The following is a 15,590-nucleotide window of genomic DNA, read 5'->3' on the forward strand; positions in this document are numbered from 1 at the left end:
TCACCTACAAGTTTTGTCTCTTTCTATCGCGTGCCTCTGAACTCTTCTTACGCTGTTAGGGTTGCTGTCTAGTAGTGTCTAGTAAAAAAATAATTAATCTACTTATTTGTAATGAGGTACCTATGTAGGTAAGTACGCATTGATTATGGAAAACCTTGGGAGATGCCTTTGTCCAGCAGTGGACGTCATTTTTGGCTGAAACGAACGAACGCATTCTGAGCAGTAGTCATGGTAGGTTAGGTTCCTATACTATCCTAAGAATTATTGATTACCTACATGGCCAACATACCTTTCAGCATCTTTGGGAAGCGAAAAAAAAGATAAATCCGGTAGATTTCTTTTCGAATTTAAACACCCGAACGCCGCACAATAATATTTCTTTCTCTTTATGTCCATTTTTAAATAATACTTCGATCATAGAATTAGGTACTACAACGCACGCCAGCGTCCTGACGGGCGCGCGCGTGACACTCGACTGATATAATACCCGCCGGCGGGGCGCTTCGCTGTAGGTAATTATCGGATGCATGGACCTATAAAAAAAGTCGGACGGATTCTCATCAACAAAATACTGTGACATTAGGATACACCAGCTTGCCTGTACGTACAGGCCGGCACGCACACATTCACACCCTGTTACACCACTTCGAGTGCAAACTTCACACAGTTGACACATTTAAGCAGCGAAAAAACAACACGAATACGACATGTCTTGTGTGATGAAATTGTGTAAAAACCGTTCTGTTCGAACAAACAAAAATTAAGGAATCACATTTCACAGGCAAAATAATAATCCAATCACTTATTTCCCGACATTAAAATATTGAAATTAATTGAAATCAAACGTCATTCACTCGAAAAAATAATACGTCAAAGACCAGTGTTCTCAGTTATTTACGTGGGAAAATTACCCGAAATATGGGAAATTAATAATGATTTTAGGACTTTTTAGTTATGTATTACGCATACTATGGAAATAAAATAATTTATCATAATAATTGTGTTTTAATGGGATATATTATTTTCATGGGCAAATTTGATCCTTCCCAAAAATTTGGAACTGCGAAATTCAAATTTTCTTACATTGATTGCAAGTCAGTGTCAGGTTGTATGTTAAAAAAAATCTATCAGAGATAATAATAATATATTGATGATGCATAAGATTATGATTATAATGTACACAAGATTCGTAATTTGTAACTGCGTGAATCATTTTTGATCCACATTATGTACATACCCTGACACACTGACTTGCAAACAATGTAAGAAAATTTTAACATTGAAAATTTCGCGCCTACCTCAACGCATACACCTTTCATCCTTTTAAAATGGCACGGAATAATTCTGTCTACATTTCCAAGTAACATCTGCCGATCTATGATTTTCTTAAAATAAATGGGCAAAATGTTTTGGCTAACATGGCATCCCTAAATTCACTCACACAATAGACAAACGCCAAAATTTTGCGTCACAGTTTTGTTGTAGCGCGAGTTCCGTCCGCCTTTTTTTATAGGTCCATGATCGGATGTACCGCGCGGAGTGAGCCAGGCCTGACAGTGCTTAAAGCTGTTTTAACATGATGATTTTAAATTTGTATTGTTTATTTCTTGTCATTGCGACTTTGACGCAGCTGTTGTCATGACAACAGATAACAAAACATGTTTTGTTGAAGGCATGGACCTATAAAAAAAGGCGGACGGAACTCGCGCTACAACAAAACTGTGACGCAAAATTTTGGCGTTTGTCTATTGTGTGAGTGAATTTAGGGATGCCATGTTAGCCAAAACATTTTGCCCATTTATTTTAAGAAAATCATAGATCGGCAGATGTTACTTGGAAATGTAGACAGAATTATTCCGTGCCATTTTAAAAGGATGAAAGGTGTATGCGTTGAGGTAGGCGCGAAATTTTCAATGTTAAAATTTTCTTACATTGTTTGCAAGTCAGTGTGTCAGGGTATGTACATAATGTGGATCAAAAATGATTCACGCAGTTACAAATTACGAATCTTGTGTACATTATAATCATAATCTTATGCATCATCAATATATTATTATTATCTCTGATAGATTTTTTTTAACATACAACCTGACACTGACTTGCAATCAATGTAAGAAAATTTGAATTTCGCAGTTCCAAATTTTTGGGAAGGATCAAATTTGCCCATGAAAATAATATATCCCATTAAAACACAATTATTATGATAAATTATTTTATTTCCATAGTATGCGTAATACATAACTAAAAAGTCCTAAAATCATTATTAATTTCCCATATTTCGGGTAATTTTCCCACGTAAATAACTGAGAACACTGGTCTTTGACGTATTATTTTTTCGAGTGAATGACGTTTGATTTCAATTAATTTCAATATTTTAATGTCGGGAAATAAGTGATTGGATTATTATTTTGCCTGTGAAATGTGATTCCTTAATTTTTGTTTGTTCGAACAGAACGGTTTTTACACAATTTCATCACACAAGACATGTCGTATTCGTGTTGTTTTTTCGCTGCTTAAATGTGTCAACTGTGTGAAGTTTGCACTCGAAGTGGTGTAACAGGGTGTGAATGTGTGCGTGCCGGCCTGTACGTACAGGCAAGCTGGTGTATCCTAATGTCACAGTATTTTGTTGATGAGAATCCGTCCGACTTTTTTTATAGGTCCATGGTTGAAGGATTAGTGATGAATAATTTTCCACAAAAAATTGGATTTTAACCACGATAGGAAAATGAGAACCTGCGCCTATCCGTTTAAACCGATTGTAGAATTTATGGAAAGGTAAGTTAAGTAAAAATAAACATACTATGTAGTGGAGGAATTTCGAAATTAAACGAATAATTTTGAGCTGGTTTTTTTTGAGAAATACAACCTTTCCAGCATAACTTCCACGTGCCTAGCTAAAATTCAGTAATATGAGTGCTAGATTTATATTTTCTAGATACAATAAAGTTGTTTTTCTATAGATATGGCGATCTGAGTATGCCCACTGAAGGGCCCCAAGAAAGAGCCAACAATAGTCAACGGTGGGTGGAACTACTTAACGGACACGCGAACGTGAAATGCTGATGCCACCGGCGACACGAAAACTACTGAGAAATTGAGAAAAGTGTGTATAAATACCTACTAGGTACTTTATTAATTTTGATTGCTTTTATCTTATTTCGTCATTATTATTTGTAATGTTTATTTGTTAAGGTGTGGAGTGACTTTAAGCAGCGAGAAGAAGGCAACTCGCATACACAGAGCTGCCAAGGGAACACTGGACTGGTGGCGGTCCAGGTTCTTCCCTGAAGCCAAAGGATTTAGAGCAGAGTGCTTGTAAATAACAACTTGTAAATTAAATCCATAATAAAGACCTAGGGTAACTGGATGGATATACCTACCTTATTATTGTAAAACTTAAGATATTATAATTAATTAAATACATTATATTGTTTTAATCTTTCATGGTCACTAAACATACATGGTAGCAATCTCGTCAGTAATAATAATTAAGTAAATACATATCCTACTTAATATTGAAAATGCGAAAGTTTGGATGTCTGGATGTTTGTTACTCTTTCACGCAAAAACTACTGAACGGATTTTGATAAAACTTTACAGTATTATTGTTTATAACCCAGATTAACATATAGGCTATAATTATGACGATCTGTGACAAACTAAATTTCACGCGGACGAAGCCGCGGGCAAAAGCTAGTTGAAAATAAAATGATAAATTTTTCTTGACTATTTATTTCACAAAACCTAATACATAATACACAGACTGATTAAAAACAAAAGTAAATTTCAACTTATGAAAATACATATTCATTGTCGGATTAGCTTTCTATTATGATCTCCTAAGGCTGCGTTTCCACCAGAGATGTGCGAGGATGCGTAGCGAAGGATGTGTTTGTAAAGAACCAATAGAATCGCTTCATTTACCTCGCCTCGGTCAGCACATCTCTGGTAGAAAAGGCTCAGGCTGTACAACACTAATGAGCATTTTCAAATCTCTGCTACACATCCTCGTACGATACATTTTCCTCGCACAGCTTTGGTGGAAACCCGCACACATTTTCACAGCACAGCTAGACATCTTCGCACGACACAATTCCCTCGCATATCTCTGGGAAACGCAGCATCCTCTCCCTCCCCCAAGGATCTCCACAATGTGCCCGCATCCAGGTTCTTCCCGCGACCTTCACCAGATCGTCGGTCCACCTAGTGGGAGGTCTGCCCACATGCTGATAACATGTTCCATCGTAATAAACTTCTTTCCGACATAATTTAATAAAGAAAACACCTAAAATGACCTAAAACCACAATTTTATTTTGCTTTTCACACGTCAATAAGCCAGTGAGTTACGTTACTGTGACAGCTAAGGTATTTTTCGATGACATCTTTGAAAATTGCAACTCATGGTAAGTTATTTGTATGAAACTAAATAAAAACTTTAGTCGCTATCGTATTCATTTAGATAGGTTTTTTACCTAACGATTTGAGATGAACTCATGGTAGTGTTTTTAGTTTTGCTGTGGTTCAGCTACTAACCGCTAGAGGCGCTGTACAATTTGCCATACATTTTTTTACGCCCTCGATAGCGAGATGCTCGGTAGGTAAACTCATGGTAGAGGCACTGATCTACTTAAGCCCAATGAATAAGGAATCAAACTCGAACAATATGGTTCTAAAAATTATAAGGAGTTCAAATCAAATCAATAAAATATGTGCTTAGCAGTAGCGGCGTAAGGGGGGGGCGGTGGGGGCGGTCCGCCCCGGGTGCCAAGCATCAGGGGGTGACAACAGTCGCGCAGATTAGTACTCACTGACGCATCTACATGACAAGGACGGTCGTGATGTCATGACAGGGGGGGTGCCGTTCTGGGGTGCCTTAAGCTACAATTTATACTACGACGGGGGGGGGGGGGGGGGGGTGCCGCCCCGGGTGCCAACCTATGCTACGCCGCCACTGGTGCTTAGGTTATGAAAACTTTTTTACAGTCTCATAATAATACGAGTGTTAAGTCAGTCGACCATAACAGCTTGCTCGATTAGTTGATAAGTGTCAAAAAGTTAATAAGCAATATCTCTAAGCTGCATGTCAAGCGGAACATAATATAAGTGTTTGATATAACGAATGCAATGCACCCGCGTGCATGAATGGACCGGCCTCCGTGCGTACTTCGCGGTGCCTACGCAGAATGCAACTGCATAGCTGGCTGGTCTACTCGTTAGAATAACTGGTATATTGTGACTTTAGGGACGATTTTTGATAACTAGTAAATTATTATGCGAAGAAAAAAAAATTTTAATTCCCATAGGATATTCCAATTTTTAATAATTCTGAGAATGAAGCTCAAAAATCGAGATAATTTCTAGCATAGACTGTAGTTATCTTTAAATGCTTAAATATTGGTTTATACGAAATACTACATATCGAGGCCACGAATCGATATTCATCGTTTCGTAATTAGGTAGGACCAGGCCTGTTCATCTCCGCGAGTTTACATCGAAAACAAAACACGCACGATGGCCCACCTACAGGATACTATTCGACAAGGCCTCACATACGAGCGAACATTGACTCACGCACGCGTATTCTTGTGTATGATGAAAGAAAATAAAGAAAATGGTGTACTAAATACTGTGCAGTATTTAACTGCCTAAATAATAATAAAAACACAGAATGTACTTTTTTAAGTTGCCTCAAGACACTGAGAGGTAAATAAGTAGTTAATATTATTCATGATAATTCATGATAATTCATGCTAAATCATGTATTTCCTCCGCCATTTTCCGCAGTTTGGCACCTCACGTCACATCATTTTACCGAAGTCAGCCCTATAGCTTCGGCGCAGTGCCGATCACTGACGTTTGTCAACAAAATGGTGCTTGACTCTTGAGACAGGCTAAATTACACCATATTGTTAATGACATTGAGCATACATTTTTTTAAATACCTTCGCGAAGTAAAACTTCTGTACGTAGTACTTATTATTATTCTGTGGTAGGACCCTTATTTTCTAGATGAGGAATGGCGACGACTTATGACGATAGAGTACCTTAAATAAGATAGCAGTCAGTTATTTTGATAGTTTCCACTCCCTATGTCGAATTTCTGCAATGGTTTCAATGTCTCTCTATCTTACTAAACTTAAGCGATAAATTAAAATTGTGTAATAAAATAAATGAAAAACACTCTTTCTCTCATTGAGTTAATGATTGGTTTCATTAAGTAGATAGAGTTGCGACCATAACATAGTCATAAATTTAAGTTATTAAGGAAACTGTTAGGTAAACGTGAAAGAAAGTCTAGCTAGGAGTTAGGAAGTTATCTAGACGCGGACGTTCCTAAACTTTCCATCCTTATGGACCGAAAGTTCTGGACTGAGTCCGGTTTTCACTTAGACCTGTGCCAAAGAAACCAAAAGGATAGTATAGGGTTGGCAACCATCCAAATATGCACATCAAAGTATAAACAAAGAAAAGCAAATATTTCTATTAAAAAAAACGAATGAAGCTCGTTTCCACCTTGATCATCATTTTCCATCAGGTGAGATGCAGTTAAGGCCAAGAGATTAAAAAACATAACCCTCCTTCTGGCGCAGTCGGGTAAAAAGCATTGATACTTTTGACACCAAACTGTCCGTTATTTAAACCGTTCTATGATTACAAAACGAAGTTAAAGGATACTGAGACAGTTAAGTCTCTGAGATAGAGTCGATTTTTATCATACATTCACCTATTACCAAAATCTCCATTCCTATAACTAGCACTCAGCAAAGGGGAGAGCTTAATAATTAAAAAACCTTAAAAAATATACAAATTGGATGTGTACCTAGCCCTATTTAGCGACCTACTTGTTATACCTAAGTACATCGACAGGACATCAAAGTAAACACAGTAATACCTTATGTATAAGGACTATATTACATTGCAACAGAAATCCATCCGAGCTGTTGACTGCACTCTTTTGCTATGTTTTATTCAAACCGCACCGTATAATCAGGACAATATTGTATGTGGAGCGATGGATTGTTGGATGAAGTCGAGAGAATGATAAATTAATAACATTCTGTGTTAGAAAATCGCTGCATCGCTTGAGCAAATAAGTATAAAGTTCTTCAGTTTTCTTTCTGTATAGTTGCTGACTTCGAGTTCCACCATGTCAAAAACAGACCGTCCAGTGGAATAGAAAAAATGACAGTCGAGAAAACGAAGTCGATAAAGCGCCATATCATGTGGGCCAAATGGCGTTTTAGCATTTTTGCTTTCCACTGACGAGACGTTTTGTTCCTAAAGGCATTTACGTGTCACTCCAGCTGATGGCTTAGCACTATTTACTAAACCAATTATATCAATGTCATCATCATCATCGTCTTCAGGTCATTTGGTCTCCACTGCAGGAGCAGGACCCTCTTTCGATGACTTAAATGAAGTATTTGGCTTTCACTCCTACGCTGGCCAGGCAGGTTGGGGAGCTCTGATCATTACATAACTTATTGTTACCAGTTGAACATTTGTGTTCTTATTTACTTTTAGGAAAGTAAATTAGATGGTCAAGAAGTATTTATCAAAACACATTATATTTTAAGTCTAATCGTTCGTAGGAAGGTTCGTATATTGGTTCTATCTGCCTATTAAGGCGATTGCTCACTACGGACTCAGCTTGTCTCTATTTAAGGAGCGTGCACACTGTCTCAATTCGTTTTTGCCTTAAACGGGCTCGTGAAGCCCGAAGTTAAATTGTCGGCTTTATTTGTTGATGATTATGTCAGCTGTTTTTGGTAACAGAAGGTATATAACATTTTCTAAGTAAACCTTACTGGGAAGAAGGGCCGTAGGTTTTGTCGTCCTACTCAACTCTAATAAAAGCCTAAGGTTACCGATTGTTTTGCTTGATTACATCATCAGCCCTTGTTGACCCCGAGTAGCGAGTCTCAACCAGTTTATACGAAAACTAATACTGATAAATGATTGACTTCCCATAGGTACCTACACACTCACAATCCTTAAAAAGGTTATGTCACACTTAATTTTTCTAGATGTTAATATGTCCATTTTTATGTTTAACTCGTAATTACGAATATTCATGAAATTAAGACATATGTGGGTGTAAAAACAAGCTCTAACTCTACATTTGCAGTATGGCATACTAAGGATATTTATTTATTTACTTTAAATCATGGACCTATAAAAAAAGGCGGACGGAACTCGCGCTACAACAAAACTGTGACGCAAAATTTTGGCGTTTGTCTATTGTGTGAGTGAATTTAGGGATGCCATGTTAGCCAAAACATTTTACCCATTTATTTTAAGAAAAACATAGATCGGCAGATGTTGGAAATGTAGACAGAATTATTCCGTGCCATTTTAAAAGGATGAAAGGTGAATGCGTTGAGGTGGGCGCGAAATTTTCAATGTTCAAATTTTCTTACATTGTTTGCAAGTCAGTGTGTCAGGGTATGTACATAATGTTGATCAAAAATGATTCACGCAGTTACAAATTACGAATTTTGTGTACATTATAATCATAATCTTATGCATCATCAATATATTATTATTATCTCTGATAGATTTTTTTTAACATACAACCTGACACTGACTTGCAATCAATGTTAGAAAATTTGAATTTCGCAGTTCCACATTTTTGGGAAGGATCAAATTTGCCTATGAAAATATATCCCATTAAAACACAATTATTATGATAAATTATTTTATTTCCATAGTACCTATGCGTAATAAATAACTAAAAAGTCCTAAAATTATTATTAATTTCCCATATTTCGGGTAATTTTCCCACGTAAATAACTGAGAACACTGGTCTTTGACGTATTATTTTTTCGAGTGAATGACGTTTGATTTCAATTAATTTCAATATTTTAATGTCAGGAAATAAGTGATTGGATTATTATTTTGCCTGTGAAATGTGATTCCTTAATTTTTGTTTGTTCGAACAGAACGGTTTTTACACAATTTCATCACACAAGACATGTCGTATTCGTGTTGTTTTTTAGCTGCTTAAATGTGTCAACTGTGTGAAGTTTGCACTCGAAGTGGTGTATCAGGGTGTGAATGTGTGCGTGCCGGCCTGTACGTACAGGCAAGCTGGTGTATCCTAATGTCACAGTATTTTGTTGATGAGAATCCGTCCGACTTTTTTTATAGGTCCATGCTTTAAATGTATATGATGGCAATGTCCCCATTCCCATTGTCACCGCTACCCTGCAAAACCTATACATATACCAATCCAAACCCAACTAGTGAATGCCAAGCTAGTCCCAGAGGAAAGTTAAACAGTCATTGGACCCGCAACGAAATTAATCAGTCGTATTGAAGAAATAAAGAAACCGACTACGAGAAGAACCAATTATATTGTTACAATCGTATGTGGAGTAAGAAGCGCAATCATACAAAAATGTCACGCATACGGTCGCGTGCTGAAAACATAGTCGATCATAGTCATTTTCAGCTTTGTACTGATTTCATTAGAGACAGTCATTAAGCTGCTGTCATACGATATTACAGCGCGTGTTTTTCTGTTGGATTTAGTATGAAAGTGTAGAAAAATTTATTAACAGCTCTATTTTGAAGGAAACTGGGTGACATTTTAAAAGTATAAGATAAAAATAATGTTAGGCCTTTTCGTTTAAAATTACACATTATGAAATAGACCTGCATAATACGTCTGATTCAAATGTAAAAGAGATTATGTTTACGGTTTTCTTTTTTTGCCTAAAACCATCTTAAGCCATCGACGTAGGTGTCGCTTTTGTTTCGGGACGAAAAGGCTACCAACGTTTTCACTCAAATGCCAGCTCTCCTTAGTTTTGGAGAGATTCAGACGATGCAGTTAAGTGCTTAAAAATACTTCTCCGATCAAATATGTAGCTTATGCCAACCATATTTAGATACTATTTTGCTTTTTCGTTGATCTGCTACGTCTTGTGTTAGCCAACGAGCACCCTAAATTCTCTGCGTATCGTTCAGTTATTTCACCTTGTTAGCGAATCGATTCGCTCCGAAGCTCTAATGGGCATATTTCATAAGCGTTAAACCACAATCATTTTCTATTGCAATTTATAAGGCTGAGTTAACACAAGAATGCAACTAAAGTTTTAATTTATTAGTTCCCTTATTTATCACACAAAAAATAAATAAGTTCTGGTAAATTAGAAAAGTAGAGATTACATAACTTTTAAAAATAGAGTAAAAATTTATTAGCTATTCATTATAATAATTCACTCTTTATTGTTGTAATATAGCATAAGATTCTACGAGTAAATCAAATATTAATGTCTATGGAAAATTATATTTACACACGCACCATGCAGTTAATTTTCCACTCTAATTTCAACTTTATATCTACGACCAAATTAAATATTTATTTCGTTTTAATTCAACGTTCGAATGCTCCCCATATTAGGTAAAAATAATCGAAATAATTTTGTTTTCCATTATAACAGAATCTGTTATCTCGTTCATATTCTAAAATACCTACTATGTAGTGCACTGTATATCATACTGAATATAAGATCCATCGCATTCCTCTGTTCCGTGGAGTAGAACGCTCGCGTGCGCAGCGGTATGCGCGAGCGCATCGCATGGCATAAGCAATAAAACTTAGCGAAATCAGATCGAAATTATTTCGTCTATGTATTATTCATTGTTATTATTAATCTGTTTTTCAAATCTGCATCTAATAAGATACTAAGTCATGGATGAAGAGCTCTTGTAAATTGTAGAGTCAATGTCATCGCTGAAGGCTTGTTTTTAATCGGAAGAATAAGTAAACAAACAATTGTTTCAGTCTATGCGCATTGGTTTTTCTTCTTAAAAGCATACTTGGTAGACTATGATTAATATAAACGTCTAAATTCTGGGTATAGTTTATTAACATTAATTTGTCTCCAGCAAGATTCTACGACCGTAGTACCTAAGCGTAGACTTTTTTTGCTAGCGTAACAGAACTTGCGTAGTCAGTAATAGCACAGAATAATAAGTACTACGTACAGAAGTTTTACTTCGCGAAGGTATTTAAAAAAATGTATGCTCAATGTCATTAACAATATGGTGTAATTTAGCCTGTCTCAAGAGTCAAGCACCATTTTGTTGACAAACGTCAGTGATCGGCACTGCGCCGAAGCTATAGGGCTGAGTTCGGTAAAATGATGTGACGTGAGGTGCCAAACTGCGGAAAATGGCGGAGGAAATACATGATTTAGCCTCAGAATACGGAACAAACCAGAAACCGTCAACGGGCGTAAATGTGTATTCATATAAATTACTCCAAATCGCACTAATTTGACTTTAGAGCAATTAGTCAATGGCCGGCGCGCGCATTGTTTACATATCCGTCAGATTGACACTTTATAATTAAATTATGCCGTCTTGTGCCGTTCCAACATGTAAGAATGCTACTGGAATTACGAAGAAAGTGCATGGGATCATGTTTTATCCGTAAGTAGCACATTTCCAATTCATTTTAATTAAATAATAATTTTCAAAAAAAATCACGGTTGTATTTTGTAAGTGTTGCCACAGGTCAACGGAATATTTTACCCTACTTTTTTGTATTGAATTACATTTGTCTATAAAAAATTCACGCGTTAATTTTGTTAGCGTTACCACAGAATAATGGAATATTTTCCCCATCCTTTTTGTTTTAATTAGTTTTTAGTGTAATTTCATCCATGACATGACAACCTGATTAATTAAATTATAAGTGCCACTTGTGGTCTAAACTGAATAAATATTTTTGATTTTGATTTGATTTTAATATATTGAATTAATTTATAATATTACTCCCTAATAATGAGGAGATAATAAATTACTATCGTGAATTTCATACTTTCCCATTTATTCAAAAGTAAGGCATTGGTATCAACAGATCAGCAGCAGCAATATTTGTATATTTAATAATAATTTTAAGTAATTAATTATTGCTTACATACTTATTACTCTGATTTTCTTTCAGGATACACAGCCAGAGTTGCCTCGCAATCAAATTCAAGTATTGGTGATGTTTTTGATTTGGATTCTGTTTTTGACTCCAAGAAAAGTTAAACTAAAAGCACTACTGCGCCGTAAACAAATGTTTTGTTGTCGATATGTTTACATAATAAAGAACCTTAAGTTTCTTTTTTGTTTTACTTGGCATTCTAAAATTTATATTCGACTTTTGTAATTGACTTTTAAATAACATATTATACCTACATATAGTATATTACACTATTTAATAGAAATAAATAATCATCTACACTTAGTTACTTCGGAGTAAAAATTAAATTCATAGGTAGGTATGTACTATCTATGCCTATGGCCAGTCATGTCGTCTCGTTCTATCGCAAAGAATCACCATTTGATAAGAGCGAGAGCAAAAACGGAAATGGATAGTTAACACTGTGGCCGTGTGTACTTATTTCACTTACTTATTTTTTACTTGTTTAACATCTCTTTAAAAAATTACATAATTTTACCCCAAAAATGGGGGTGTCACACGGCGCTAGTAACACTAAAGGGGGTAGAGGGGCGCGGGAGGGGAAGTATTTTGGACACAAGTTGCCGCGTAGAAATGTTATCGAACACTCCTTCTGGTTTGTTCTGTATTCTGAGGATTTAGCATGAATTATCATGAATAATATTAACTACTTATTTACCTCTCAGTGTCTTGAGGCAACTTAAAAAAGTACATTCTGTGTTTTTATTATTATTTAGGCAGTTAAATACTGCACAGTGTTTAGTACACCATTTTCTTTATTTTCTTCCATCATACACAAGAATACGCGTGCGTGAGTCAATGTTCGCTCGTATGTGAGGCCTTGTCGAATAGTATCCTGTAGGTGGGCCATCGTGCGTGTTTTGTTTTCGATGTAAACTCGCGGAGATGAACAGGCCTGGTAATAGTTCAAAAGGACAAAGCGATCCACTGTGGGAAACTTGTAACATATTATTATTTTATTTTGTTCGGAAAACATACAGTGAAACAATAACAGATTTAAAAAACTATACACCATTTGCATGTTTTCGATATTGGAGATAGTTCTAGTTTAAATCAAAAGGTATATTTAAGTCAATTAGTTTTTGTTGTGTAAATAACTTGCTAATCCATGAGTCAGCAAATCTCAATGTAATGTTAAATTCAAAACACTTAATTGGCGATTCTACATACTACATAGCATCGACTTGTAATTACTTAAGCATTGCAAGATCTCCATACCGGATTCTGTGCTCGTACACCCATCAGAAGATGGAAGCAATTTGGACCTTGCCCCATCGGGTTAGGGAACCAGTTCTTCTGAGGAAGGCTGTAGGATGGTTGAATGGTGAGAATGCTGGTATAACGGTGGTCGTGACCTGGTGAACTTCGCATCGTTTGTATGTGTCGCAGGTAACTTTGCTAATGAAAGCTTTTAGCTTGATCATGGAGATTGTTTCCGTCAAAGGCTTTATTGGTTGTAAAATTCAGGAAATGCTTTTGACAAAAGATATGTTTCAAACACAAATACACCAGAATTTTTTTTGGAAACTTTAAAAAGTTCAGCGCCGAAAAAATACGGTTATTAGACGGTAATAAGTAGGTATAAATATATTGGATATTTTACCTAAAAGTTCATGTAATAATTTATACGTTGAATAGAGTTGTTTATCCTTGTGACAATCAAATTCAAAAAATGTTGAAGAGACGTAATTAAGCAGTGTAGACAAATCCACATGCGTGATAGTTTCCATTTCGAATAGCTTCACGGAGCGAAGTAGCTAATACAGAAAAACGTCGGAGAGAAGTTACGAGTGGGTTTACCACAACAGTCCATTGATCGTTATGAATCGAACTTGATTCCTTTCCAAATTTTCTAATATGTAGTCCATGCCTAAACCGTAAAGCTTTCTCATCATATTATTATAATATCACTATAAGTCACCACTCCAAATTCCCCTCTTATTAGCTTTGCCATGTCTAAACCATACCTAAAGCCATTTGTGCAGAACGCACGTAATGTTTTCTATTATTTTATTATAATGTGTTTTCTTGTATAGTTGTATATTTTGTCTTTTATTTATTTTTGACGTCTATACAACAGCAGTATTATTGCTAAAAAGTAAATAAATAATCCCTATAACACTTAAGACCTCCTGGACCTCAGTGAGATCCTGCTTGAGGCACACTATTCTTCTCATGAACGTGACTATTCCCGCCTCTCTTTCCCACCACTGAAACTCCTGTGTAGCCAGGATCTAAAACCTAACCAGTGAAGGTCAAGTTTGTCCCCGGGGAAAGTTAAACTGTCATTGGACTCGCAACGAAATTAATCAGAAGAACATAGGAGGAGTTCGAAGTTAAGGTTCGACTTCTCATGAACGATCTAAGACTCACCAAGTAGCAGTCTATGGGCTTCTCCCGCGGCCGATGGTACGCCTTCTGCAGTTCCGTCTGCTTCAACGCATGCGCGATGTGCAATGCGCTCGCGTCGAACCGCCCGTACTGGTAGTCGGGCGTGTCGCGTGACAGCTCCCGAGCCGGCGACGCGTGCACGCTGCCGCCGTTGGTCGCTCTTGTGGGTGATACTGGAACAAGAGATTCATCATCATTATCAGCATCAGCATCATCATCATCATCATCATCATCATCATCATCATCATCATCATCATCATCATCATCATCATCATCATCATCATCATCATCATCATCATCATCATCATCATCATCATCATCATCATTTCAGCCAAAGGTAGTTCTAATAACTGCCCAAGTAAGCCTTCCTCAAGAAATGCTCCAAAGTACAACCTCCAGATTATTTCATTCAACTGCTGCCTATTATCTTCTTAGTTACAGTGCGTTTGGAAAGACGTGGTCTTCATTCAAGTTAATGTACATATTATAGGATACTATTTAATTTAGTCTCTATCTCTATAATGGCTCGATATGCTGTTGTCTGTGCACCAGGTTTTGGCTTGGTGTTAATACTTAGTCCTAAGAGTGGCTCATTTGTCACTTAATATTGTAATAGCTTAAATTATAGGCACTAATTTGGTCTTTAGTCATATTCATCTTTACCACAGTACTATTAATTGTACATGACTGTATGTTGCCTTAAATAAATTAAAAAAAAAATAAGCTAGTTCGGATACTCCAAGACTTGCCTACACTTTGAATCCCTGTTTATGTAGATGCACGATGCTAGATCTACTCGTATCTCATCTCTATCTATGTGTGGACAAAGATGGATCTTTCACAAATACTGCCAAATCTGACCTTTGGCCTTAACCATTGATAGGACTTATAACATCAGAGACCACCCATTAGCGAGAATAGTTAGGTACTTCTTTACTCTCTTTCAATATTGGTCCGTACCATCCGTACTGTTGCCAGTACTCCAATTTTATTATAAGTGAAAGCATATTTTGGTAATAAAGAAGATTTTAAGACATAGCAGTAACGCCCATATTTACCACAAACGATGCTTGCTTAAGTGAAGCAGCAAATCAAACGCACAGCGTTGAATAGTTAATAGTTGAATAGCTCTGTGATTGGTTCGTATGTGACCCTGCTGCACATCCACGCGCACTGCGAGATCTCATAGTAATGTTTGAGAATACGAGCGTA

The 15,590-nt window shown here is 36.5% G+C and overlaps 1 protein-coding gene across 4 annotated transcripts in view; it reads right to left on the reverse strand.

Annotated features, from left to right (window-relative positions):
• LOC135080088 (hillarin) overlaps positions 1-15,590 on the reverse strand; it is a 78,537-nt gene that overhangs the window by 36,904 nt on the left and 26,043 nt on the right. For all 4 annotated transcript variants that reach the window (XM_063974766.1, XM_063974769.1, XM_063974768.1 and 1 more), the window contains exon 4: positions 14,361-14,551. In XM_063974766.1, coding sequence (XP_063830836.1) covers positions 14,361-14,551 — 191 coding nt within the window. The remainder of the gene's footprint in view (positions 1-14,360; positions 14,552-15,590) is intronic.

Source organism: Ostrinia nubilalis, chromosome 17 (assembly GCF_963855985.1).
Source record: "Ostrinia nubilalis chromosome 17, ilOstNubi1.1, whole genome shotgun sequence".
Taxonomy (NCBI): Eukaryota; Metazoa; Arthropoda; class Insecta; order Lepidoptera; family Crambidae; genus Ostrinia; species Ostrinia nubilalis.